At 46.2% G+C, this 26,352-nt stretch overlaps 1 protein-coding gene across 1 annotated transcript in view; it reads left to right on the top strand.

Annotated features, from left to right (window-relative positions):
• Positions 1-1,543: 1,543 nt before the first annotated feature.
• Positions 1,544-26,352, top strand: part of CRLF3 (cytokine receptor like factor 3) — a 75,111-nt gene continuing 50,302 nt past the window's right edge. The window contains exon 1 of the mRNA XM_029600712.1: positions 1,544-1,823. Within this exon, the coding sequence (XP_029456572.1) occupies positions 1,698-1,823 (126 nt within the window). The 5' untranslated portion in view covers positions 1,544-1,697. The remainder of the gene's footprint in view (positions 1,824-26,352) is intronic.

Below are 26,352 nucleotides of genomic sequence, written 5' to 3'. Positions count from 1 at the left end.
TCGAGGTGTCTAAGTTCTCTGGAATCCTCCTCCTGGTAGCCCTTCTCTGTACCTTCTCCATCGCAATTATATCTTTTTTGAGATGCGGCGACCAGAATTGTACACAGTATTCAAGGTGCGGTCTCACCATGGAGCGATACAGAGGCATTATGACATTTTCCGTTTTATTCATCATTCCTTTTCTAATAATTCCCAACATTCTGTTTGCTTTTTTGACTGCCGCAGCACACTGCACCGACGATTTCAATGTGTTATCCACTATGACACCTAGATCTCTTTCTTGGGTTGTAGCACCTAATATGGAACCCAACATTGTGTAATTATAGCATGGGTTATTTTTCCCTATATGCATCACCTTGCACTTATCCACATTAAATTTCATCTGCCATTTGGATGCCCAATTTTCCAGTCTCACAATGTCTTCCTGCAATTTATCACAATCTGCTTGTGATTTAATTACTCTGAACAATTTTGTGTCATCTGCAAATTTGATTATCTCACTCGTCGTATTTCTTTCCAGATCATTTATAAATATATCGAACAGTAAGGGTCCCAATACAGATCCCCGAGGCACTCCACTGTCCACTCCCTTCCACTGAGAAAATTGCCCATTCAATCCTACTCTCTGTTCCCTGTCTTTTAGCCAGTTTGCAATCCACTAAAGGAAATATAAATATATTTTGGGTGATAGTGCTTGCTGTACTGCAGTATGGAGGACCTTGGTTTGTATTCACAGATTCTGGGGGAGCGAAATCCAAACATTGCTCAGCAGCAAACTTTAGTGGTCAGAATTAGGATCCATGATTGCAGGGTTCTGGAAGAAATCTAGATGCATAACCCCCCAGCCGAGGGTAGGTGCTATAATGACTGGGCTAGGTGAGTTGGGAGGAGATACAGAATAAAAATTCCCCCAAGCAATTGCACCTGATCCTAGCTCCAGTTATGACTGAACTGGAAGTCCATAGAAGCAGGAGGAAATGGCTGGGCCCAAAATAAATAAAAACAAATTATTTTGGAAACTTTCCTCTTATGTGGCAATTAATCCTTCTATGCCAATGCATCATAACAGGAGATTGGCAGAACAGAACGCCACATCAGGCTTTTCTTCAGATGGCAACAAGTATAGCAATCACTGGACAGAACGGTGCCCTGGGCAAGGGTTGCTTTTCGTACCCCATTTCCTTTTCGGTTTACCTACTGCAGACTTACACTCAAAAGGGCAGCCTAGTGTCTCCCATTCCTGACTTGGCGCCCCAGGCTGTCGCCCTGCTTGCTCACTCGTTGCAACAACCCTGGTATTAAGATCAATCAACTTGGATATACGTACATCCTTCTTTGATCCTTGCTGTCACATCTGAAGAAAAAAGATCGAGGACATGATTTGAAATGTCATGTTAGTTCAACAGAAAGTGTGATCAGAAGCTGCGACGAAAAGAGCTCAGAACACCTTAGTCTTGCTCAATTTCCCTGACTGCGCAGCCTTCCGCAGGCAGGCTGAGGCAGGACCTTTGCGTTAGTGCCGTGCAACACTGACAAAGTTACAGTCCCCTGCAGCGCCACGGGGCGAGGCTCAGCTCTTCCGCCTTTGCAGTCAGTGGTCAGAAAGGCGGCTCAGCAGCCAGAGACTAGGCGCGGGGAGGAGATTACGCGGTTGCCGCGCTTCGGAAGCTCGCGAGCGGACGGCTTCTCCCGGCTCCATGCGGGGGATGGAAAAAGAAGCGGAAGCGCTGCTGCAGGAAGCCAAGGAAAGCATCGAGGCGGCGCGGAATTACGGGCGCGAGCTGCGGCAGCGGCTCCAGGGGCTGCAGCAGGCGCGCGGGCAGGTCAGTAGCGCGAGGCGAAAGTTGCCGGGGGAAGTTGGGGCCGGGGCACGCGCCGCTTGCAGCAGCCGGGGGGCGGGGGGAACGCGAGACGTTTTCTTGAGCCCTTAATTCAGAATATTCCTCGGCCTTCTGCCCCTAACCGCTCATGTTTTTTAAACTACTGTTGGGTGGGGGCATGGTGTATGAAACTGGGGAGGATGTTAGGCAGGTATTAATTGAAAGAACGGAAAAAGTTGAGTGAGTGGACTGGAAACATTTTTTTCCATTTTAATCTTTAAAGCTCTGCTTGTCTGGAGGGCTTTCTGGTGGAATGCCACATACACGTGATACATCTGCTGCAGTTTGCAAACTGACACAAGACTGTGCTTGCTGAGTCTCCTTAGGTGATGGGGACTACTCAGATCATGAAATAAGAGCCTTGTAGCCGTTTGCTTTAGGTTGGTAAATTGCAGATGACAGCAATACTTGATAACCATGCAATAAAATTAGTGCTAGTAAGAATGCTGTAAATGCCCAGTTTGCCCGCTTCGTGGTTCCGTTACTTTCCTGTTTGTCTCATTTCTAAGCTTCCGGCTCTGTTCCTCCTTCTGTTTTTAAAGGAATGAAAGGTGTGCACATTTTCCGATTTACAAATTTGATCTCCGTTTAAAAACAGTTACGCAAAAGGAAATGTGTGCACACATACTCCTCAAAACAGAGAGAACGTTGGCCAATAGAATAGTGGTTCCCAGACCAGTCCTACACACCCCACAGCCAGTCTAGATTTCAGGATATCCACAATGATTATGCAAAAAAGGGAGAGTTGTAAACATTGGAGATCAAGTATATGCAAACTTTTGTGGGTCTCCTGAAAACCAGACTGGCTGTAGGATGGGTCTAGGAGCCACTCTTCTTGATGAGCGGCTTGAATTTATTTAATTGAAAGACAGCAAACATTCTTATGCTGCACAGACTGCTTCCTTAAGCATAAATAGGGGCAGATGCAATAAAAGTGTGTCGAAGGCAGGTGCTCAGTGTTGAGCATCCAGGCTCCTCTCTGGGGTGCGCTATGCAATATTTAAATGAGGGGTCACGCTGCCAAAGAGGCCCTATGGTTAATTGCACGCCCCTAGCGGCTCCTTGGCAGCGGATGCCCAGGAGAGGTCTGCTGTCCATGGGTTAGGAAAGCGGACGCTCAATTTTTCGAGCATCCTTTTTTCCAACCCTTGCACTGCTATGGGTTAAGAAGATGGACACTCATTAACTGAGCGTCCATTTCCCTAACTTGACCACTGGCACTTTAAAAAAAAAAAATTTTTTTTAACTTTTCAAACTTTTAGTTCCTCTGACTTAATGTCGCCACGATATTAAGTCAGAGAATGTATAGAAAAGCAGTATTTTCTGCTTTTCTGTACAACTTTTTGGGCTGCTCAGAAATTAACGCCCTCTCTGGGCAGGCGTTAATTTCTTAGCATAAAAATGTGCAGGTCTAACGCTCATTTTTTTGTTACATGTGGGGTAAATAATAGCCTCATCAACATGCATTTGCATGTGATGAGCGCTTTTAGTTTGGTGACGCGTTGGACGCGCATTGTGGACGCACTAATCCCTTTATAGCATAAGGGGCTGAGGACGTGCATCTAACCATGGGTTAAACAGTGTGCTCGGCCCCCCAAATGTTTCCTCAGTATTTTTCCTTAAAATGAAGAAGTTTAAATAAATTGGGGCCGATGCAATATCATGCGTGCAAAAAATGTGTCTAACCTGGATGCACGTTTTTTGAACGCTCGCACATCCCCTCTCTTGGCCGTTCGATCTAATATTCTAATGAGCTGGCACGCTAAAAGGGATGCACAAAAGATAATTTTCTGAGCGTCCGTTTTCCTAACCCGTGTACAGCCATGGGTTAGGAAAAATGGATGCTCGTAAATTGACCGCTGTCAAGTTTATTTTTTTGGGGGGGGGGGGGGGGGTTGTGTTTTTGTTGCAGTTTTCTGTAGTTCCTCCTGCTTAGTATTGCAACAATTTTAAGTAGGGGAACCACAAAAAAACTATTTTTTGCTCTTCTAGGCATGACTTGGGTGCCTCAAAACTTAACACCGTCTCTGGACTGACGTTAAGTTTTGAGCGTTAAAATGTTCGCGTCAGGTGCACTTTTTTTTTTTTTTTTAGATCAGGGGTACTAGCTAATAGCCTCATCAACATGCATTTGCATGAGATGAATGCTATTAGTTTCACGGGGTTTGGACGCGCTAATCCCCTTATATCATAAGAGCTTGAAGATGCACGTTCAACCACAGGTTAAACAGTGCGTTCGGCTGAGCATCGCATCGGACCCATTGTTTGTAAAATAAACAAGGAACAGTAATATTTTCACTGGATCCATTTTAAGTCTGCAGTGTATTTTAAGAAAGCATTCCTGGAAAACTGTTTGTAGCAAACAGGGCTGGATTTCAATTTTGGGCACCCATAGGCATTGGGGGGGGGGGGTGTCTTCCCCTCCCCCTGAAATAAAGGATGTGAAGTGGGGGGAGGTCAGTTCCCATTCCACCCCTCAATCATCTGAAATATGGGGGTGGGGGATGGGTGAGACCCCAGATTGCCCCTGTTCGAATCCTCCCTCTCCGGTACCCCTTAACCTCCAAGCTTCTTGTTACCTAGAGAGTGACGGTGCCCTGACTTAGCAGCAGCCACAGCTACAACTGCAAAAAAGATATTGCAGCATGGGTCCTGTGAGGGGGCCACATCCACTCCTCCCATCCGTGCAAGGGGTGAGGCTGTTGCAGTACCTCCAACTTCTGATGGGTGGCTCAGAAGCGCTGTTTCAGGACGAGAGATGATGCTGCTGCACTAGGCAACAAGTGATTTGGAAGCAGTCCCGGATAGAGACACGGCAGCGGCTGCAATACTCTAGAGTGCCTAGCAAAACTTGGTGCTGGAGACAGCTGCCTGTGCCTAAATCTGGGCTTGATAGTACTGTTCCCTCTAAGCTGGGTGCCTATGCGCTCTCACACAGTTTGTGAACCCTGTGCACACGACAAAACAGTGCGCGCAAGAAATCCCGATATTTGCATTAAACCGCCTTCATAGATTTGAACTCTTCTTATAAAAAGTTGCACAAAAGAACATTTTTGCGCACGTAGCCTTTCAAAAATTAGAAGGAACATTGCCTGGTAGTAAACACTGACCCAACTCCATTCTCATTGGCTGAATTTGTGAACCATTCTAAAATATTATGAAGCAAAACAATTGGAAGACATCTTTGGCATTTAACTTTTATTAATTACTACTACTACTTATCATTTCTATAGTGCTCCTAGACTTACACAGTGCTGTGCAGATACAGTCGCTACCCAGAAGAGCTTACAGTCTATTCAAGACAGGCAAACAAGACAAATAAGAGACGTAGGAAGTTTCATTTATTCTGGAAAATAGTTAAAACCAATGAAATTAGATCACTACAACTAGTGTTTAAAATATTTGTATGAAGAAATTACTTATTTTAGCTGATTCATATAAAAATGGTAGAATTTTTTTTTAATTTTATGTAATCTGTTTCCTTGTGTTAATTTAGGCATCCAGCTCAGCTGGAGCCACAAATCTTCAATCACAGCTGCTAGGTATTGCCTCTCCCCATTCCCATTTTCTTTCTCTGGTCTGAGCCAGCCATTGCAGGGACTCGCCTTGGCCAGTGGTTACAGACTGTTGTTTCCCTAAGAACTTGGTCCAGGTGTTGCTCTCCAGTGAGGAAGCAAGCACCATCGCTGAGGCTGGGGCTAAGGCTGGAGCAGCCTCCAGCAGGCCGAGCAGCGAGAGTCCAGGTTCAGGAATTAAACCCAAGGTTCCTGCACAGCAGCGCTGGAACCTTTTGTGCTTGATGTGCGCAATAGATTTCTAATGGGGTGAAGAACAGGGCTGTGTGGTTTCATTAATTGAGGCATGCTGTTGAATAATAGCATTGCCCCATGTACAAGTGTATGCTACAACATACAAGATAGCTTTTCCACTGATGTACGACTGGAATATTTTAAAGGCAATTAGTGGTAACAACAGGCTATAGTTTATCTTGATTTCTTTCTCAAATATATTTTTGCATGGTTTTTTAATAGCATGCAAAAAAATAAATAAATAAAAAGGTATCTGCTTATTGGATTAACATAATACATTTCTTAACTATTAAGTTAATCCAATAAAAAGATTTTGTCTTATATTTTTTGTTTATTGACATTTATTCTTATGTTTAAACAATTTATTGATTTTTTTCACTGTACTATTGACATTTATTCTTATGCATTTTCATGGACTATCACAGCTAAAACACAGCTTTTTACTCCTGGTGGAATTCTGCGCTACTGCAGACTGTAAAATATATGCATAATTCCCCTCCCACGTAGAATTTATAGTTTTTGTGCAGAATTTCTGAGACAGGCCCTGTGGGCCACAAGCGGAGCCCATCCCGCTCCTGGTGAAGATCAGGCCCGAGGATTAGCTGGCCATGAGCAGAGTCCTTCCCACTCACGGTGAAGATCAGGTCCGGAGGATCAGCTGGCTGCGAGTGGAGACCGTCCCACTTGCGGCCAAGATCAGCAGGCCCAGCAGCAGAGAAAGCCCAGCGTGAGAGGCAAGAAAGCTCATGAGTGTGTGAGAGAGGAAGTGTGCTTATGAGAGTGTCTGTATATATGTGTGTGTGTGTGTGTGTTTGTGTGAACATGAGAGAGAGGGAGCCTGGGAGAAGGAGTGTGTATATGAGTGTGGGATTGTGTGCATGTGTGAGAGAGAGGGAGCCTCTGTGAGAGTGTGTGAGAAAGGTACAGAGGGAGCCTGTCTGTGTGCGACAGAGACAGAAGAAGCCTGTGTGAGGGTGTGTATATGATTATGAGAAGTGTGAGGAACTGTATGAGAGAGGAGTCAGATTGTGGGAGTGAGGGCTGGAGGGTGGAAATAGTGGAAGGAGTTGAGTCTGGAGGGGAGAGAGAGTGGAGGAGTTGGGGTCTGTCTGGCCAGGGGAGTATGGAGAGAGGTGGAAGGGCCATTCTTACAGTGCATTTCTAGGGGAATTATTTTCAAAATATTTAAAACTCTGCATTTTTGAGTAATAACTTTTCTGTATTACATTTTAAATTAATTACTTAAAGATTGTGTGTTTATTGTGTTATTTTAGCCAATATAAAGTATGCATAGCTAAGACTTTCTGAGCTCTGTACATCTCCAGCTGCATTCTGTGCTGCTCCAATTCCTATTCACAAATCACAGACACTATAGGCATAGTATGTTCCAGGAGCTTACAGAATCACCATATTTACTCTCAAAGGATTACAAAACTGCTAAGTGAAATTAAATCACTTTTAACAGCCCTGCCACCCCCAAAAAAATCTGCCACACTGACTTGTTTCATTACTATAAAAGTTACACCTGAGGGAATTCTGTGCACAAGAATTTAAAATTCTGCAAAATTCTTTCTTTAGGCCTGCAGTTCCCTCTATTCCTCCAGGCTTTGAGCTTGGTTGGAATTGCACAGAGTGTGGCAGTTGCTAATACACTTAAAAAAAATAAAAAAAACCTTTCCTAGCAGACTAGATGGACCATTTTGGTCTTCATCTGCCGTCATTCACCTTGTTACTATGTTAAGTTACGGGGTTACATGCCATGAGCCTTCATTCACAACTATCCATGGTTTCTTTTCCCCATTTTATAAACACCCTGCTGCCCTCCCAGTGTAGCCCAGTCAGTGCAGCAACAGTCCTTAGCCAGGAGCCACTGCTTCTCCTAGAACGTTGCCCACGTGACCTTGAGTCTGACCACCAGGTATTGCCACTGTGCAGTGAGACTCCTTTCCCCAGGGTTTGTGGACGTAGGTTGGCCGTGCCTTATAATGTCTTCGTAGAAACTGCGCTCTTTTCCTTAAAGGTTTTTTGCACCACACCCACAGGAAAGAGCGGTTTAATCACTTTTGTCTGTGTTGAATTGCTGGTTTAATGTCCTTTGTGGCTTTTTTTTTTTTTAGTAGTGTAAGGAGAGAGTTTGTTGTGAAGAAGTTTAGTATGGCATTAACAGCTGTGATCTCTATTCTGTGACTTTACAAAGGTGCGCAGAATATTCAGCACATGAGTAAATCTCCATAGGACACAGAAAGAGATTCCCACAATCCCTCCAGAATATCTTTCTTGCAGTATGAGGAAAAAATGCCCTGGGTTGACTATCTCCAGATGTTTGACCATTTACGCAGCTCAGGAATTTTGTAGCATTGGGGCTTCTAATAATACACAGGCCTTGCCATTCTCTTAGGCTGTCTGGAGAGTTGTCAGATAATTTCTAGCAGGGCATTTTCCTTATCTTTTTCACTGACGAAAATAGTGTCCTTGGCTTTTTCATTCCAGTATCATAATAAAGTATTGTGGTTGCTACGTTAGTCTGCTTGAATATGTAGAAAATAAGGTTCAGCAAATAAGCCATAGTTTATTGCACTTTTTATTTTGCTGTTTATTGCCCTGCAGCTTTGACCTCTTCCTGCCCAGGTGGCTCTAGGATCTCTCTCCCGCCTGAAGGCTGGAGAGGCGCTTTCCCTGCACCATCTTTGGCCATTGAGTACCAGCAGGGACTGCTGCATTAGCTCAGCAGCTATCTACCCCTCTTCCCCATGTCTGAATGTATCACCTCAGTGTGGTATGGCCAGCTCGACTGACCCTAATGCATGGGGGATTTGAATTTGGATGCCCCAAGCTGTGGTTTACAGTGTTGCGGCCTGGACTTAATGGTACACTTTTAGAAGGGTTTTTTTCCCCCCCTTTTTAAGGACTGACACCTCCTCAGTTTCTACCTTGGGCATTAAACGAGCTCCACTGACCACTTTGTGGCTACAGACCTGGTTATAAAAGAGGAACTATAAAAGTTTGTATAAGAAAACACTTTTTTTCCCCCAGATATCCTGTAGGTGAGACCTTTTTTCTTGAACTATCACTTGCAGCTTTATTGCTACCAATATACATGAACTAGTGGCATCATACTGTTTGACAGACTGTGGAATGCAAAGAGGGGAGCTGATTTGGCTCCTGCTCAGCCTCATTTTAATGCAAACAGCTGGATTAGCATTTGAGTCTCTTGTGAGCTCTATGACCTCAGCAGCTCAGGTATGGAGTCTTATCTTGGTTTAGTAAAAGGGAAAGGATCCCAGCCTGCTGCAGGGGATGTTTGGCTTTGTTGGTCTGGTTGGAGGTTTATTGTCTGGAGGGTTGTTGAAATGTAAATAAGGATTCGCCATCTCGCCTCTGGGAAGTCATTAAAGGCATGGCTTCTTCCATTCTTTCCTTTTTTTTTTTGGCCCGTATAGTTCCTTTCTCCTTTTTCTTCCAGCTCAGTCAGAACCAGTGCTGGGATCCTGACACCATGATCCTTCATAACTACCTGAGAAACTGTTTTTTTGACTATTTTAATAGACCCATCCTCCCACTGTACCTAGTCTGGCCATTTCAGCAAGAATCCTACATTCTGGAGCCATTCGCCAGGGTTCATTCCTGAACTTTGTATCATGGATTCTACATTCTGTCACCAGATGTCATTCTTAACATTGACCATAGCTCCCGGGGGGGGGGGGGGAGGGGGGGAGTGAATGGTGATTTGGCAGCATCCCCAGCTCCAGCCAACCAGTGTTGCATGGATGTACACAGTGTTTACCACTGGGCGAGCCCATTGTTTTTCTTCGTTCTAAAGTCATAGAATAAAGTAGTGTGAATGCTGTGTTAGTGCACTGTCTTGATGAAGGGAGTATGAACACTGAAAAGCTAGTCAGGAAATGTATGACGTTACATAAGAACATAACAGATGCCATGCTGGGTCAGACCAAGGTCCATTGAGCCTTGCATCTGCCTCGGACCGTGGCCAGTCCAGGTCATAAGTACCCATCAGATCTATTTCTTACATTTCACTCCCAGGGATAAGCGCCGGCTGTCCCAAGTCCACCTGGCTAGTAACTGGTTATGAACTTTTCCGTCAGAAACTTGTCCAATCCTCTTCTGAACCCCATTATGTTTGTTGCCTTGACCACATCCTCTGGCAGCAGATTTCATAGTTTGATTGTGCACAGAGTGAAAAAATACTGCCTATGATTTGTTTTAAATTTGCTGGTTGCTAGATTCATGGAGTGTCTTTAGTGTTGCCTCAGAAGGTAAATAACCATTCTCTAATTCCCATCCACTCATGATTTTATACATTTCAATCATATTCCCTCTAGGGCATTTTAGCTTGGAAAAGAGACAACAATCTGTTTAGCCTTTCTCCATTAGGGAGCTTTTCCATCCCCTTTATCAGTTTTGTTGCCTTCTCTGTACCTTTTCTATGTCTTCTACAACTTGTTTGTACTTTTAATTTTACATTATTGTAATAATGATTTTTGTTTTATTGACTTAATATCAAGTTAGTTTGACACAGAGGATCCGTTCACTGAACAAACTTTCAGTGTTGTGATCAGCACACGCAAAACGTACAATTTTTCTGATTGGGGACCAGCTCATGAATGCCGTATACAGCAGATGTCCTGGTCTGTGCTGCTGCATTTCACGACTCTCACTTTAACTTCCCTTTTTCTAACTTTATATTTACTTCAAAGATGAGTTACTTTTTTTGCTGCTTTTCCGCTAGAGATTAGAACGAACAAGATGGCATTTTTTTTCCTCTCTTGTCGGTAGCATCAAAACAGAGCCTGCAGACTCCTTACAAAGGACCTGATGTGTTAAAGCTTTTCTCCCATTCTGTATTTATGGGAAAAAGCTTAGTGAATCAGGCCAAAAAATGCAGTATCTCCTCAACTCAAGCCCTCTGTGTCCTATGTAGGACTTATTTATCCCAGATGCTGTGTACCAAGGACACCTTTTTATTAAGGATGTTAATTTATCAGCCTTGTTTTGCATGCATAGTTAGTTCTATGTAATTTTTATAATTGAACAACAAAAATTGGAAACAATTAATAGAGGGGCCCCTAAACTATGGCCCAAGGGTTGTATGTGTCCCTTGACTGAATTTCATCTGGCCCCCCAGCATCAATGGCAGAAGTGACTTGATCCAAAGCAGCGACAACAGGGGGAGCTTGATCTGCAGTAGAGGTGGTGAGAGTGCATTTCGCTGCTACCGCCAGCTCAAATACTTGAATTTAGAAGCGCAAGAAGCAGCTCGTCAGCGGTGTGGGCGGAGCATGCTGGTTAAAGACCACCACCGGTTGCATTATGCATTGCTGGCGTTGGTGCTACTTGTACAGGTGGAGCCACCTGGGCCAAAGACAGGGAGAAAAAACTATAGCACAACCATAAAAGAGTTTTTGGCCACTGTGGAGATTGGTGCAGGCCATGGGGAGGAAGGCATGGCAGCAACGAGCCATGGGGAGGAAGGCATGGTAGCAATGAGCCATGGGATCTGCAAGGCTGTCAGGGAAAGCCAGGAAAGGATGGTACTTCCTGGAGCTCCCAACCATTCCTCATCTCTTCAGAGCTGTAGGGATGGGGTCATGGACATCAGTCCCTAAGGATGCAGGCTTTGGAGGTAGAGAATGGAGAAATCCTCATTATTAGCACCAAGATACCAAAGCTGAGTGGCCTTTCCCTGGATTAGGGCCTGCAGGGGGTGTTTTGCTCATATGATGAATCTGACATGTTTCAAAAAGTGGAGGAAAGGGGTGAAAAAGAGGAAGAAAATAGAGAGGCAGCAAGAATGCATGGGGGCTAGGAGTGAGAAAGTGTCCCATACACACACACCACACCTTCCATCCATCCACCTTCCATGCCATCTGCTGTTGCTGGGGGTGCAGCAGGGTGGATAAATCTGGAAATATTATTGACGAGACCCCCTACCTGCCACACCCCTGGGATCCCTGTGCCCCACCTCTCTCTCTGCCTTCCCCGGCATTTCAAATCACTGAAAGAGCCAGGCATGGTCCTCCCCACTCCCCCCCCCCCCCAAACCATTCTCAGCAAACAGGTCCAAGGGGGACTCTCCCTCCCTGCACCTGCACCACTGGCTCAGAAAGCTGTGAGGTCCACCATCACCATCACCAACCTTATCCGTGGCCCTTCTCTTGAAACGTTTGGGGACCCCTGGAGTAATACAATATGTCTTATGCCTAGTGACTTCTAGGAAGACTATAAAAGTGATATATGCAGCACCAGCAGAGGAAGGGAATTGTCCAGCGGTTTTCAATAATGTGTGTGTGTGTAGAGGGGGGGGGGGTTCGTCTGTTAGTTTACCATTTAAAGTTATATTTTCGTGAAACAAACTAGTTCACTTCAGATCCACATGTTCCTTTTGTGGTCGCCTTTTACATTAAGAGCAAAATTCCTGGTCCATGTGGTGGTGTCGTCAACTGTTTCAACTGTGCACCCTTTCACCCCATTTTAATTTGGTTGTGGACCTCTGCTTGATTTGCTGGAAGAGGTTAAATTGCTCAATCACAATTTGGCAGGCTCCGTCCAGTTACAGTGGACAGTTGATCACATTGCCAAAACCACTGTAACAGCTGACACTAGTGGGCACCCAGGTTTGTTCAAGCCTTATTAGAGAGTTCAAGGGCTGAATGGAGACGGAAACAGATTTGCCCTCCTAACACTTAGGCCGATACAGTACAGTGCGCTCCGGTGGCGCGCACTGTTAGCCCAGGTTTGGAAGCGTGTTTTCAATGCGCTAGCTTTACCCCTTATACAGTAAGGGGTAATAGCTCGTCGAAAACGCGTGTCCAACCCCCCCGATACTAATAGCGCCCGCAACATGCAAATGCATGTTGATGGCCCTTTTAGTTATTCCCGCGCGATACAGAAAGTAAAATGTGTAGCCAAGCCGCTCATTTTACTTTCAGAAATTAACGCCTGCCCAAAGGTAGGCATTAATTTTGGCCGGCACTGGGGAAGTGTACAGAACAGCAGTAAAAACTGCTTTTCTGTACACCCTCCGACTTAATGTCATAGCAATATTAAGTCGGAGGCCCCAAAAGTAAAAAAATTAAAAATCGGCCCGCGGGTCGGAAGACGGACGCTCAATTATGCCGGCGTCTGTTTTCCAAACTCGTGGCTGTCAGCGGGTTTGAGAACCGACGCCGGAAAAATTGAGCGTCGGCTGTCAAACCCGCTGACAGCCGCTGCTCCTTTTACCGCGGGCCCTAATTTGCATAGGCCACCCTCCTGAATCGCGCACCTAGGAGAGTGGCCTGTGCTCGTGCCGGGAGAGCGGGCACTTGCTAGCTCTCCCGCGCGTTTTTCTGTATCGGCCTGACTGAGAGAGTGACCCTTCAAAAAAGCAGGAGTTGAGGCGCACGGGCAGGGCACCATCTCTGCTGTACCCACTGTGTGGGCAGGTGCAGGATTTAAATTTTTTTTTTTTTAGTGCTGTTAATCCAGCATCTTTCCCGAGCCTTATATTTGCTGGGAAATTATGGTAAAATTCACTCTCCAGTGAGTAAGCAAACCAAGGACATGCCAGTAGTTATCATCAGGCCCTTGGCTTGTGTACAACACGAGTACTTGAAGGATATGCCTGGTGTGATTGTTGTTTTGTTTATCATAAGACACTCTCTCTTTGCCCATAGTAAGTTTGATTCTGTCTGTGCAGACACAAGTACCTCTGAGATGCTTCCTGTCCTGTCACTCCTATGGCCGAGGGCAGAGGTGGGGGATGCAGGAAAGAATGATTATGATGCATCTTCAGCGTAACATTATCTCTTAACTATTCATAAAAATATAGGTCAGGTGTTTTGTTACTTGTAATTAAAGTGAGCAATGGATGTAAAAAATGTCTTTTTTATCATTTTAATTTCTGTCCCTACTAGCCTGGGCTATGTAGATTGTTCACTGCTCAGCCACATTTTACAATTTGAGGTTATTTCCTACCAGAAGTGTAAATTTGGAAGGGGGTTTCTGCAGTAAGAGAAGATTTGTACTGCACACTGTCCCTTTAGCATATCCCTCCGAGGCGGAGACTGTTCCTAACCTGAACCATGTGTTTGAGGTTTGCTTTAGGGAATAATTCACCAATGGAGGAAATTTGATCTTTTAAAATACAGAAGGCCTTTCTGTACTGCTCACATGCCCCATTTTGCTTAGAATTCAAATTTCACCCGCTTTGACTTTAAACCACTGACTGCAGCATGGTATATAATAACTCGACCATCACGGAACAGTGTTTGCAGCTATCAAATTCAGTCACTGGTTCTGGCCAAACATTCTGAATTTCCTGGGTTGGCTGCAGTTGTAAACTTAAAAGGATGGAATCCTTTTCCTGTCCCCTTTCTCCTCCCGAAAGGAAGAGAAAAACAGCTCTACAGATGTAGAGTTCCCCCAAACTACAGATGGGGATCCCTGGGGGGGAAGGGGGGGGGGAGGGAGAATCTCAGAAGATCCGTAGCTATGCCACAAAAATAAGTCCAGCTGTGCTTAGTGAAATTGTTAAAAAAAAAAAAAAAAAAAAAAGTGAAAAGCATCATTAGTGTATGTATGGTATTTTATGGAAGAAAGGTTTCTTGAAAAAAATACAAATGTATTCTATTTTTTAATTCAACTTTCATGACATAAAAAGTTTTGCAGTTAGTATAACAAAAATTGCAGTCTTGTTGTTTTTTTGGAGAATTAGACTATTGCTTGGTTTTGGAGTATGCTACCCTCCAGGGGCTTCTTGCTGTGCTTATCATAGTTGCAGGCATGTGTACAGCTTTGTGATTTTCACTGAAGAAAACATTTGGTGGAATGATGCATTACATGAGACTCCCTGATTATTTCCCTATATACAGAGGATACTGAACCCCATCCTCTGTATATAGGGGGCTGATTTTTGCGAGACCAAGTAGCAACGAAGGGAATAATTAGGATAACCAGCTTGGTGACATCCAGTGTGGTTACATCCTTCCAGCATCGTGGAATATGTTGAAATTCTCTGCTCAGTGTGCAGCAGCAGCTAAGAAAGCAAACAGAATGCTAGGAATTATTAGGAAAGGAGAATAAAAAAGAAAATTAGGTCTTACTTTCGATAATTTTCGTTCCTGTAGTACGAAGGATCAGTCCAAACTCCTGGGTTTTTTTCTCCACACCAGCAGATGGAGACAGACAAGATTTGACTGGCTCTGCCATTAATACCAGGGTGCCACCCACAGTCTGCCAGTATTACACAATGTCAAAGCAGAATGACCCCTAACTGAAACTAACTATATACATAAATCTCAACCGGGGAACCGTTGGATCACTGACCCCAACAACCCTGAAAGGAGGTTAACAAACGGAAGAACCTCACAGATCAAATAAAACAAGAGCAGAAGTGGAAACAGTGGACTCTCCGAGACTTAAATGCACACAGCGGGCGGGACTCTGGACTGATCCTTGATACTATAGGAACGAAAATTATCAAAGGTAAGACCTAATTTTCTTTTCCCTGTACGTACCGGATCAGTCCAGACTTCTGGGATGTACCAGAGCTTAAAACTACTTGGGCTGGGATCCGGAGAGGCCCACTTTCAATATGCCTGCTCCGAAATTGCCCTCCCTTGAGTCCTGGACATCGAGCCGATAATGTCACGCAAAAGTATGCAAAGATTTCCAAGTTGCTGCTCTGCAAATCTCCTGTGGAGAAGTCTGGTGACACTCCGCCCAGGAAGCCGCCCGGGAGCGGATGGAATGTGCCTTCAGCCCCACCGGTAGGGGCCGACCACAGAGTAAATATGAGGAATTTATGGCCTCTTTCAACCACCGGGCGATGGTGGTTTTGGACGCCATAATACCCCTCTTTGGACCCTTCCAAAGGATGAAGAGATGATCCGACAAACAAAAACCATTAGTAGCTTCCAGATAACGCAGTAGCGCCATACGTACATCCAGCTTTCTTAAACCCTTTGAAACGGGATCTGACCAATCCAGGTCAGTAAACGATGGTAGCTCCACCGACTGGTTCAAATGAAAGGAAGAAACCACTTTTGGCAGAAAATATGGAACCGTCCATAAACTAATTCCGGACTCAGAGATCCTCAAGAAAGGCTCCCTGCAGGACAATGCCTGAAGTTCGGAAACCCGGCGTGCCGAGGAAATTGCCACTAGAAATACTACCTTCAATGTAAGATCCTTTAGTGTCGCCCTCTTCAGAGGCTCAAAAGGGGGCGCACACAAAACCTTAAGAACCACATTTAAATTCCAGGAGGGGCATGGAGCATTCAGCGGAGGGCGTAAATGTTTTGCCCCCCCTCAGAAACCGGGCAAAATTGGGGTGCGCCACCAGGGTCCTCCCTTCCACAGAACCGCGTAAACAACCGAGGGCTGCCACCTGCACCCGCAGAGAGCTACAGGACAAACCCTTGGCCAAACCGTCCTGTAGAAATGCTAGAATACTGGAAACGGACGCCCGAGCGGAGACAATTGCACGTGAAACGCACAACAATTCAAAAACCTTCCAAACTCGCACATACGATAAGGAAGTCGACACCTTACGCGACCTCAGGAGGGTGGACACCACTGCGTCCAAATAACCTTTGCCTTTTAGACGTCACCTCTCAAACGCCATGCCGCTAGACAAAAGCGATCTACCTGATCGAAACAAACAGGCCCCTGGTGAAAGAGATTCGGTAGAAACGGAAAATGGAGTGGACCCTCAATCCGCGAGATTGACGAGATCCGCCAACTACGGCCAACGGGGCCACTCGGGAGCCACCAGAATTACCTCTGATGGATGGTTCTCTATTCGATGAAGAACCTAGCCGATCAGCGGCCAAGGGGGAAAGACATACAGAAGGACTGTCGTCGGCCAGGGTAACGCCAAGGTGTCCACACCGTCTGCCCCCATTTCCCTTCAACGAGCAAAGAAGCGCGGGGCCTTGGCATTCTTGAAGGTCGCCATCAGATCCATGGCGACTTTCTGTCGCAAATGAGTTGAAAGGCCCTGTCCGCAAGCTCCCACTCTCCGGGGTTGAGATGATTTCGACTCAGAAAATCTGCATGTATGTTGTCGACCCCTGCTATGTGGGACGCAGCTATGCTGGCTAGGTGCCGTTCCACCCACTGAATCAACAGACGAGCTTCTTACGCCACCGGACGACTCCTGGTCCCCCCCCTGACGATTGATGTAGGCCACTGTGGTCGCATTGTCGGACAGCACCCTGACCGACTTCCCCTGAATCAGAGGGAGAAAGGCCTGCAACGCCAGGCGCACTGCTCTGGTCTCCAAGCGGTTGATCGACCAGCGAGACTCGGCCGGGGACCAGAGCCCCTGTACTGACTTCTGCAAGCACACCACTCCCCAACCTGAGAGGCTCGCATCTGTGGTGACCACCGTCCACTCCGTCACCACGAGCGGAACACCCCGGAGGAGATTGCCTGAACTCAGCCACCACACTAGACTGGAGCGTGCCAGGTTCGTCAATCGCAACGGAAGGTAGAACTGCTCGGACACCGGACTCCAGCGGGAAAGTAACGCTGATTGTAAGGGCCGCATGTGCGTGAAAGACCAAGGGACCAGTTCCAGCGTCGAAGCCATGGAACCTATCATCTGCAGGTAATCCCAAACTGTCGGCGGTTGTTTCTCCAGCAAGGACCGGACTTGTCCCTGCAACTTGAGGCTGCGACCGGAGGAGAGATAGACCTTCCCCTGACTTGTGTCAAATAAAGCTCCCAAAAACTCCAGCGACTGAGAGGGAATGAGCTGACTTTTGGCTGTGTTGACCACCCAACCGAGGGACCTCAACAACTGTAGCACCCGGTGTATCGCCGAATGACACAGGGTCTCGGATTTTGCTCGAATCAACCAATCGTCCAGATACGGATGCACCAACAAACCCTCCCGTCGAAGCTGTGCTGCAACTACCACCATTATTTTGGTGAAGGTTCTGGGGGCTGTCGCCAGACCGAACGGTAATGCTTGAAATTGATAATGCTTCCCCAACACGAAGAATCTGAGATACTTCTGATGATCCTCCCTGATCCTGATGTGCAAATATGCCTCCGTCAGATCCAGTGAAGCCAGGAACTCCCTCGGGCGAACGATAGCAATGATGGAACGCAACGTTTCCATGCGAAAGCATGGGATCCGAAGGCATCTGTTGACGCACTTTAGATCTAGTATGGGACGGAAGGACCCTTCCTTCTTTGGAATGACGAAGTAAATGGAATAGTGTCCTCTTCGTTGCTCCGGAGGTGGTACCGGAATGATTGCCCCTAGATCCAACAGTCGAAGCAAAGTCTGTTGGACCGTTTGACATTTGTCGGCATATCCACACGGGGACGTGAAAAATCGTGGGTTGTGACGGCGTGCAAAATCTAAAGCGTAGCCATGTTTTATCACGGAGAGCACCCACTGGTCCGACGTGATTGTGGTCCATTCCTCGTAAAAAAGAGACAATCTGCCCCCTACCTTCGGTACAGAGGAATGGACTGGCCGGACATCATTGTGCAGCCTTACCACCAGGAGCCGACTGGGAGGAAGCAGGTTTACCGAAATGTCTTCTCGAAAAGACTGTGACTGCTGCCTGCCACCCACAGGATGAAAGGAAGGGGAAGAGGTACTAGGACAAGGAGTACGAGCTTTTCGAGTTCCCCGAAACCTGGACTTAGCTGAGAAAGATCCCCTGGAACGTGTTCTGTCCTCCGGGAGTCGATGAACCTTATTTTCGCCCAGTAACTGAATCATATCCTCCAATTCCTTTCCAAATAGAAGTTTGCCTTTAAAGGGTAAAGACCCCAGCCGGGATTTGGAGGCTCCATTTGCGGACCAGTTCCGTAACCACAATAGCCATCTCGCCGAGACCATGGAACGAGCCGAAGTTCACAGGAGATATGTACAGCGTGTGGGCACTATAAGCCACTACCGTCTCGAGACGGCCAGCCTGTCGGGCTTCCTCCTCCGAAAGGCCCTCATTGGCGAGCAGTTGTTGCACCCAACGCAGCCCTGCCTGCAGAGCAAAATTGCTACAAATTGCTGCCCGGACCCCTAGAGCGGATACTTCGAAGATCTTTTTAAGCTGGACCTCCAGCTTCCGATCCTGTAGGCCCTTCAGTGCCGTGGCCCCCGTGACCAGAATATTAGTCCTCTTCATCACCGCTGAAACGGCCGCATCTACCTTTGGAACCCGAAGAACTTCCAGGGCGTCCTCAGGCAGAGGATAAAGCTTATCCATAGCCTTTGTGACCTTCAACCCCAAATCCGGGGTATCCCACTCGCGAAAGAGAAGGTCCGTAGCGGAAAAATGAAAAGGAAATGTCGTGGGAGGACTACTCAGCCCCAACAACACTGGGTCCATCGAACCGAGACGAGACTCCTCAGGAGGCGTAGCAATTCCCAACTCCTCCAAAATAGCAGGAATGAGGAATCCCAGCTCGTCTCTGCGGAAGAGGCGGACCACCCTAGGGTCATTGACCTCAGAGACATGGCTCTGCCTTGTCGCACCCTGCGACTGAGCGCCGTCTCCCTCTACCCCCCACGGGGGTGGCCCCTCATGATCCGTAGACTCGGAGGGAGAGTCCGTATCCTCCTGGGGAGGAATAGCCCGTAACAGACACTTTGTCCTGGAAGGCCCCCCCAGGTCCGCCGACAGGGGTCGACCCTTGTCTACAGGAGGGGGGCCCTCAGAGCCCCCGGACTTAGGCGAATGCTGCTTATAGGCTTTGCGTTCCTTAAAGGCCCTATGCATAGCCAGGATAAAATCCGAAGAAAAGGAAGAAAAGGAGATGTCAGAATCTGTCCCTGTGTCGTCCCCTTGCCCTCCCCCTGCTGCCCCTGCCGGCGAAACAGGCCGGGGAACCGGTCTCTGTGGAGAGAGGGAGGGCGGGGAATTCCTTGCCCCCACCACAATTGGCGCCGCGAAGGAGGCCGAACCCAAGATGGCGGATTTTCCCGGCTTACCGGCAACTGCCTGGAGGAAGACGAAGATAGCTTCCCGATCGTGACTGCCATCCTTCTGCGTCGCACCACCACCCCCCGAACTGACCCCCCTTCGCCTCTGGGGATGCAGGCTGAACACAGCCCATCCCGCGAGAGGCGCGTGCACCCCGAGCCGCAGGCCGAGCAGCACGAACCGCGTGGCATGAGGAGGATGGGCTGTTGAGAGCGAAACAAAAATAAAGAGTGGGGGGTGTGTGTGTGTGTGTGTGTGTGTGTATGTGTGTGTGGGAGAGAGGAGATGCGATATGCCGACCGCCGCAGCAACAAGAGACAGAGAGCCGCCGAACCACACGCTGCTAGTATTATCTCCTTTTTTTTTTTCCCCAACCTGTGACGCTGTCCCGCGTTGGGTCCTGAAGCGGTCTGGCTGGGGTGAGTGAGCCGGGCTCCCCGGTATCACCCTGGCTGGGCTGTCAAAGACAAAGTCAGGGTCCTCAACCCTTCGCATCAGCAGCCTACAGAACTAGGGGGGATGGTCCCCTCAGGACCTGACAACCCCATGGGAGGCTCAGACCGTCGCTGGACGCTCCGGGACTACTCTCTGCCTTCTCAGACTTTTCTTCTGGTTTTTTTTTTTAAACTTAATAAAGTAAGCAAACAAAGCTCTGCCAAGCTAACTAAATCTTTTTTTTTTTTTTAAGATCAGTTCAGACTGTGAGCCAAGCACCCGGACCATCTGCTGGAGACAGAGTAATACTGGTAGACTGTGGGTGGCACCCTGGTATTTATGGCAGAGCCAGTCAAATCTTGCTCTGTCTCCATCTACTGGTGCGGAGGCAAAACCCAGGAGTCTGGACTAATCCGGTACGTACAGGGAACAGAGAATATCATAATGCCTCTCTATTGCTCCGTGCTGCAATTGCACCTTGAGTAGTGTGTGCAGTTCTGGTTACTGCATCTCAAAAAAGATATAGCAGAATTAGGATACAGAGAAGAGTGCCCAAAATGATAAAGGGGATGGAATGATTTCCCTATGAAGAAAGGTTAAATAGGTTAGGGCTCTTCAGCTTGGATAAGAGATGGCAGAGGGGAGATATGATGGAGGTCTATAAAATAATGAGTGAAATGGAATGAGTAAATGTGAATCGATTGTTTACCCTTTGAAAAAGTACAGAGACTAGGGGACATGCAATTAATTTACTAGGAAATTTATTTAAGACAATTAGAACATTTTTTTACTCAATGCATAATTAAATTCTGGAATTCATTGCTGGAGGATGTGGTGAAAGCAGTTAACGTAGCTGGATTTAAAAAAGGTTTGGACAAGTTCCTGGAAGAAAAGTCCATAAAACAATTATTAAGATGGACTCTGGGAAATCCACTGCTTATCCCTGGGATAGGCAACGTGGACTCTATCAGCCTTTTGGGATCCTGCCAGGTATTTGTGATCTGGCTTGGCCACTGTTGGAAACAGGATACTGGGCTTGATGGACCTTTGGTCTGACCCAGTATGGCAAATCTTATGTACCATTATGTAGTTCTCTGAGACATGTTGGGTTCTCCTCAGCCTCAGAGGAGTAATGTGAATTTCTTCTTCCACTTTGGTAAGAAACTATAGAGAATTGGGTTTGCATTTAGATAGGTTTATTTTAGTGTTTCTTCAGTGTATTTGTCTTTTTTTAAACTTCCTTTTGCACCACTCATTGTTTTATGCCTGTTAACAAAATAGCTTGACTTTCTCCCTGCTCTTTATTGTATGATTGTAATATTCAGAGTTGGGAATAGGTCAGGTGAGTAAAGTTTCTGTGGTTCGAATAAGTAGGAAGCATATTTTAGTTTTTCTAGTGTTGCTCAAATAATTATCATAACACATCTTCAGAGTTTATCTTTGACTTGGGGCATTTTTGGTCCCTGGTTGGTAAAGGATGCTGTTGTCTGCACAAAAGAGAAGGCATGACTTAATGGCTAGACCAATGGGCTAAGAATCAGGGAAACCAGGGTTCAAACTGCGCTTACCCCACTGATATGCCTTGTGACTTTGGGTAAGTCACTTTATCTCCCATTGTCTCAGGTATCCACTTTGATTCCCTTCTTCTTTGGAGAAGGGGCATATTATACCTAAATTCTAATACTGCTATAAGCCCCTTGAGCGTCATTTTGGAAGGAACAAAAGAATTGCCACACTGGGTTAGACCAACGGTCCCCTGTTCCAAACAGTGGTATTGTAATGGTTCTGCCTGCTATGCAGCCTCCCCGCCAGCAGAGGTCCTCATGGAACTACTCTTGCTCTCGCTCTAGACACCTTCTCGATAGGTCTGTTACTCAGCAGGGCCTGCCCTATTTAGCCATCCCTCTGTCACAGCCCGGTGCCTTGTCATCAAGTCTCTTCGGCTCCTTGCTTGCCCCAGCTCTGCCTGTTCCTGCACGACCCATTGGGCCTCCTCTCCTGCTTCTTTCCTTGCCTCCTTAGCCTTCTGGCCTTTGGGCTGTCTAGCCTTGCTCTGTCTTGCCTTCGGGCCTTCATGCCTTGTGGCCTTTGAGCTCAGCCTTGCCTTGGGCCTTCTAGTGCTTACTTTATCTTGCTTTCTTGCTATTTTTTGCCTTGCCCTGTAGCCTTTGGGCTTTCTAGTTCTTTCTTGTCTTGCCTTGGCCTTTGGGCCCTCTGTATTCCCTGTTTTGTCTAGCCCTGTCCTTGTCTCATCTAGTCCTTCCTGTGGCCCCAGACTCCAGTGGGCCTTCCTTGTCTCCGGTTTCAGCCCTGGCTTCTAGACCCATCTTATCTCCAGTGTAGCCTAAGCCCTTCCGGGCACCAGCACCCAAGGGCTGAAACCTGCAGGGGAGATGGCTGGTCCAGGCGGAAGATCCTGTCCAATCTTGCCCTACAGATGGCCCTACTCATGTGGGGGGATCCCCAGCTGGTTCCCCAACTTTTTGACAGACCAACCCAGGCCCCAAGTATCTGGCAAGATACCAAACAGTAAATGGATCCCAAGCTGCTATCACACAGTGAAATATAATGGCTATTCCCTTCGGGGTGAATTTTAAAAGCTCGGCATGCACCAAAGCTGGGAGATACTTGCAGAAGTCGGGCCAGTGCGGATTTTAAAAAGTACCCATGTATGTGCACAAAGATTTTTTTCAAGAAAAGGGGCAGGGCATGGTCTGGGTGGGCATGGGCGTTCCAGGATTTATGAATGAAACCAGCTCATAAATACTTAAGACCCGGGGTCCCCTACCACGTAACTTTACTTTTGCCATGGATGGCGTGTACCGGAAGTCTTAAAACAAAAATAAACTAGGCTCGCCAGCGGGGTTTTAAGGTAGGGGCTAACAGGGTAAAAGGGAGGCTAATTAACTAGGGGGGATAGGAAGTCCTATCCTTTACCTGGGCGAACTGGGAACAAACTGGGGAAACTGGTAATTGTGTCAATGTGCTTGCTCCAGTTCTGCCTGTTCCCACACGGCCCATTGGGCCTCCTGTCCTGATAATTACCTTGCCTCCTTGGCCTTTTGTCCTTGCAGAGTTTACGCGCACATGTGCACGTCCGTATAAAATTGTGTGCATGTGTATGCGCGTTCTGCCTATTTTATACCATGTGCACATATGCACACGTGTATTCTAAAATGGCTGTGTCCTTTGGCACGAGCTAGCATACGCTCATACATGTGCTCCCATGTGCTGGTATCAAAGTTACCGTCTTAGGGCCTAATTTACACGCTTAAAACTGGGTTTTACATATGTAAATGCACTTTAACCATGTAAGTGGGCTTTTGAAAATTGCTAAATTATATGGGTAAATGACTTTTGAAATTGCTACAATAGTATGCTATATTTGTATGTGTAACTCGTTTGAAAATTCACCAGATTCTGCTTGGTTAGTAACAGTTTATTGATTTCTGTAGGAATTTGTCCAATCCTTTTTTTTTAAACCCAGCTATGTTAACTCTTGATTTTATAGACCTCTATCATATCCCCCTCAATCTGCTCTCTTAAGCTGAAGAGCCCTAACCCCTTTAGCCTTTCCTGGTAGGGGAGTTCTTCCTTCCTCTTTATCATATCGGTTGCGCTTGGCTGTACCTTTTCCAATGCAATTAAAAATGCAACATACTTAAGAAAAAAAATGCCCGAGTGACATTTTGAAGGGCTAATGCAGACCCCCATCATCAATGCTGCCATCAGCAGAGAAATTTGGCAACATATTTAAAAATGAGAGAAGAAACTCTTTCAGAGCTGGTTTCTTTTCTTTAAACACGGAAAACATTTTACATAGGTTTCAGCTCTCCTTAAATCTGGTACCTTCTCCTTCTTTCGACTATGGACCTTTCATATAAATGAATTTTGCCTTTAAGCTGTGCTGTTGGAGAGGCTTCAATATTCCCTAGCTTTCAATGCAGTATAAATTTAGGTAGAGGAAAATCTCAAGGCAAGAGGGTACGTTTTCGTCACCTGGAACTGTAGGAGCTAAATGGCGTCATGGAAGAGGTTTCAGGAAATTAAAAAGTGGGGGGAAGCTGTGTGAGTGGCGCAGAGGTTCACAGTAACAATTGTTGTTTGAAAAGGAGATTTACTTGGGCTTAACTAGAAGAGCTTCCTGTGGTGGTTGCAACCGTTACTGGCTGAGATCTGAGCCGCACTTCTGTACTGGGACGGTGTTGCATCATTTCCTTCTGAGCACATATAAACCGAGAGCGCTCCCCTACCAAAAGACAGTTCCTGCGCAGGTTCAGAACTTTTTTTTTTTTTTTTAGTTTATTTATAATATAAAATGGGCGTATTCTCATGCGATAAAGTGTGCGCTGTGCTACTAATTCGGAGCTTGCATATTAAGGACATTCCTTTTGAGGAGGAGTGCGTTTGTTGCTGTGTTAGTCCACTTTAATGACTGGAAATAAAACCAACCAAAAAAAAAATATAACGTGCTACTTTTTTTTTTTTTTTATTGGACTAGCTTTCAGAAGTTAGGCTCCCTTTATTAAATCAAAACAGAGTGAACAAAAGGGACTGTTGACTCGCTTGTATATTTTAGCACCATCATCCTTTGCCTTTACCTGCTCATTCTATTTTGACCTGCTGAAAGGAGTGTAATTCTCTAAAGCTAGTCAAGAAATGCATTCTTGGCCCAATAAAAAGCTGGCACCTTAAATATTTGAAAGTGACTAGCTGGGTGCATATTTTGATTTGTTTACTTTAAAGAGACATTTTCATAGAGCTCACCTAAAAGCTGATAGTTGAAATGTTCCCAATCCCATCCCCCCCCCCCCCCCCAATGTGTACAACGTTGAAATGGATCACGAAATACTATTCCCTGTTTTACAGTTAATTTCCCCATAATTTTTAGAGTAGCACTGTGGGCCTCTGGTGCTGTTGACCCCTTGCTGTGACTTGGGAGTATTGCTCATAAATGTCTCCCCACCCCAAAAAGAAGATTTGAAAGCAGCTAGTACGCAGAGCAGAACCCCTCTGCCCAAACCAAACTGCAGAAGAAGCAATATATTAGAATTCAGGTACCATAAGTCTCTGTCCCAGAAGTGAATCCTCGCGGTAACAGGAGATAAAGTGACTGGTTCAAGGTCACAAGGAGTGAGAAGTAAAATTGTAACCTTGGTTTCCCCGGGTCTCAGCTCATTGCCCTGCCATTTCTTGCCCCTACTAGGGGGTCCTGCCCAGTCTGCTGCGAGGTCGCATGCACTTGAGAGGGAACATTTGATTGTGGTATAGCAACAATAATATGCACAACAAAGCACAAGGACTGGCAGAGCTGGACAAACGGTACAAAACATGGTCACCACTGCACCTAATTTATTTCTAATAGTGGGGGGAGGGGAGACAAATTAATTAAAATGTGCAAACCACCACTAAAATGCTAGAAAACTATTAGAATACCCTGAGTTTTTTCCCTTCAGAAATGTCTCTGACAGTACAGCTTTAATACAAAGATGACAACATGGATTTTGAAGTTCATGACACATTTTCACAGTAATATTTAAAATGTATCCTATTGCAAGCAATTTAAAAATGCAAGACAAATTATAGAAAATGGCCTCTTCCTGCATCACTTAGTGTAATAGAGAAATGCATAATACAGCGCATAATGTACCATGGCGCAAGAAAAAAACGTTATTTACTGCAAGCAACTTCAAAACTCGGGGGCAGCAGGAAATGCCGGCTTGTGAGTTCTGAAGTTGTTGGGTAGGGGAACTAGGTAGAGGGGGATGGATGCTGGCGATGAAATAAATGAAGGGTTGGTGGAGGTAAGGGGATAAGAACGGGAAAGGTTATTGTATGCATGAGGGATGACGTGAAGATAGAGGGGATTAAAAGGGAATGGAAGGGGGGTAAAATGGAGATCTAAAAGATGCCAAAAAAGCTAGAGATGACAATCCTCCCTGTGCGATAAGGCGTGCTAGAAATTCAGTAAAATGTTATACGTGCATTGGTCTCTTGGATTTCTATCATTTTGCCTCTGCAGCGCAGGAGCAAATGTATGCAAATTAAAGAAACCAGATTTGCCCATCTGGTTGAGACAATTCCAGATCAATTTGCATGGCTTTGCTTCTGTAATTGGGTTGTAAACGGCCGAGACCTTTTAATGGCAAAACATTTGGGCTCAGCTACTGTTCTCGGTTACCAGGTTCCACCGTATTCACATATATCCCGTTGGTGGAATCGCAAATTATTACAGGATACAGCGGATTACATGACAAGCAGGTTAAGACGTCCTAAATGGTG

This window comes from Rhinatrema bivittatum, chromosome 4 (assembly GCF_901001135.1).
Source record: "Rhinatrema bivittatum chromosome 4, aRhiBiv1.1, whole genome shotgun sequence".
Lineage (NCBI taxonomy): Eukaryota > Metazoa > Chordata > Amphibia > Gymnophiona > Rhinatrematidae > Rhinatrema > Rhinatrema bivittatum.
This window is presented reverse-complemented; position numbering and strand designations above follow the sequence as displayed.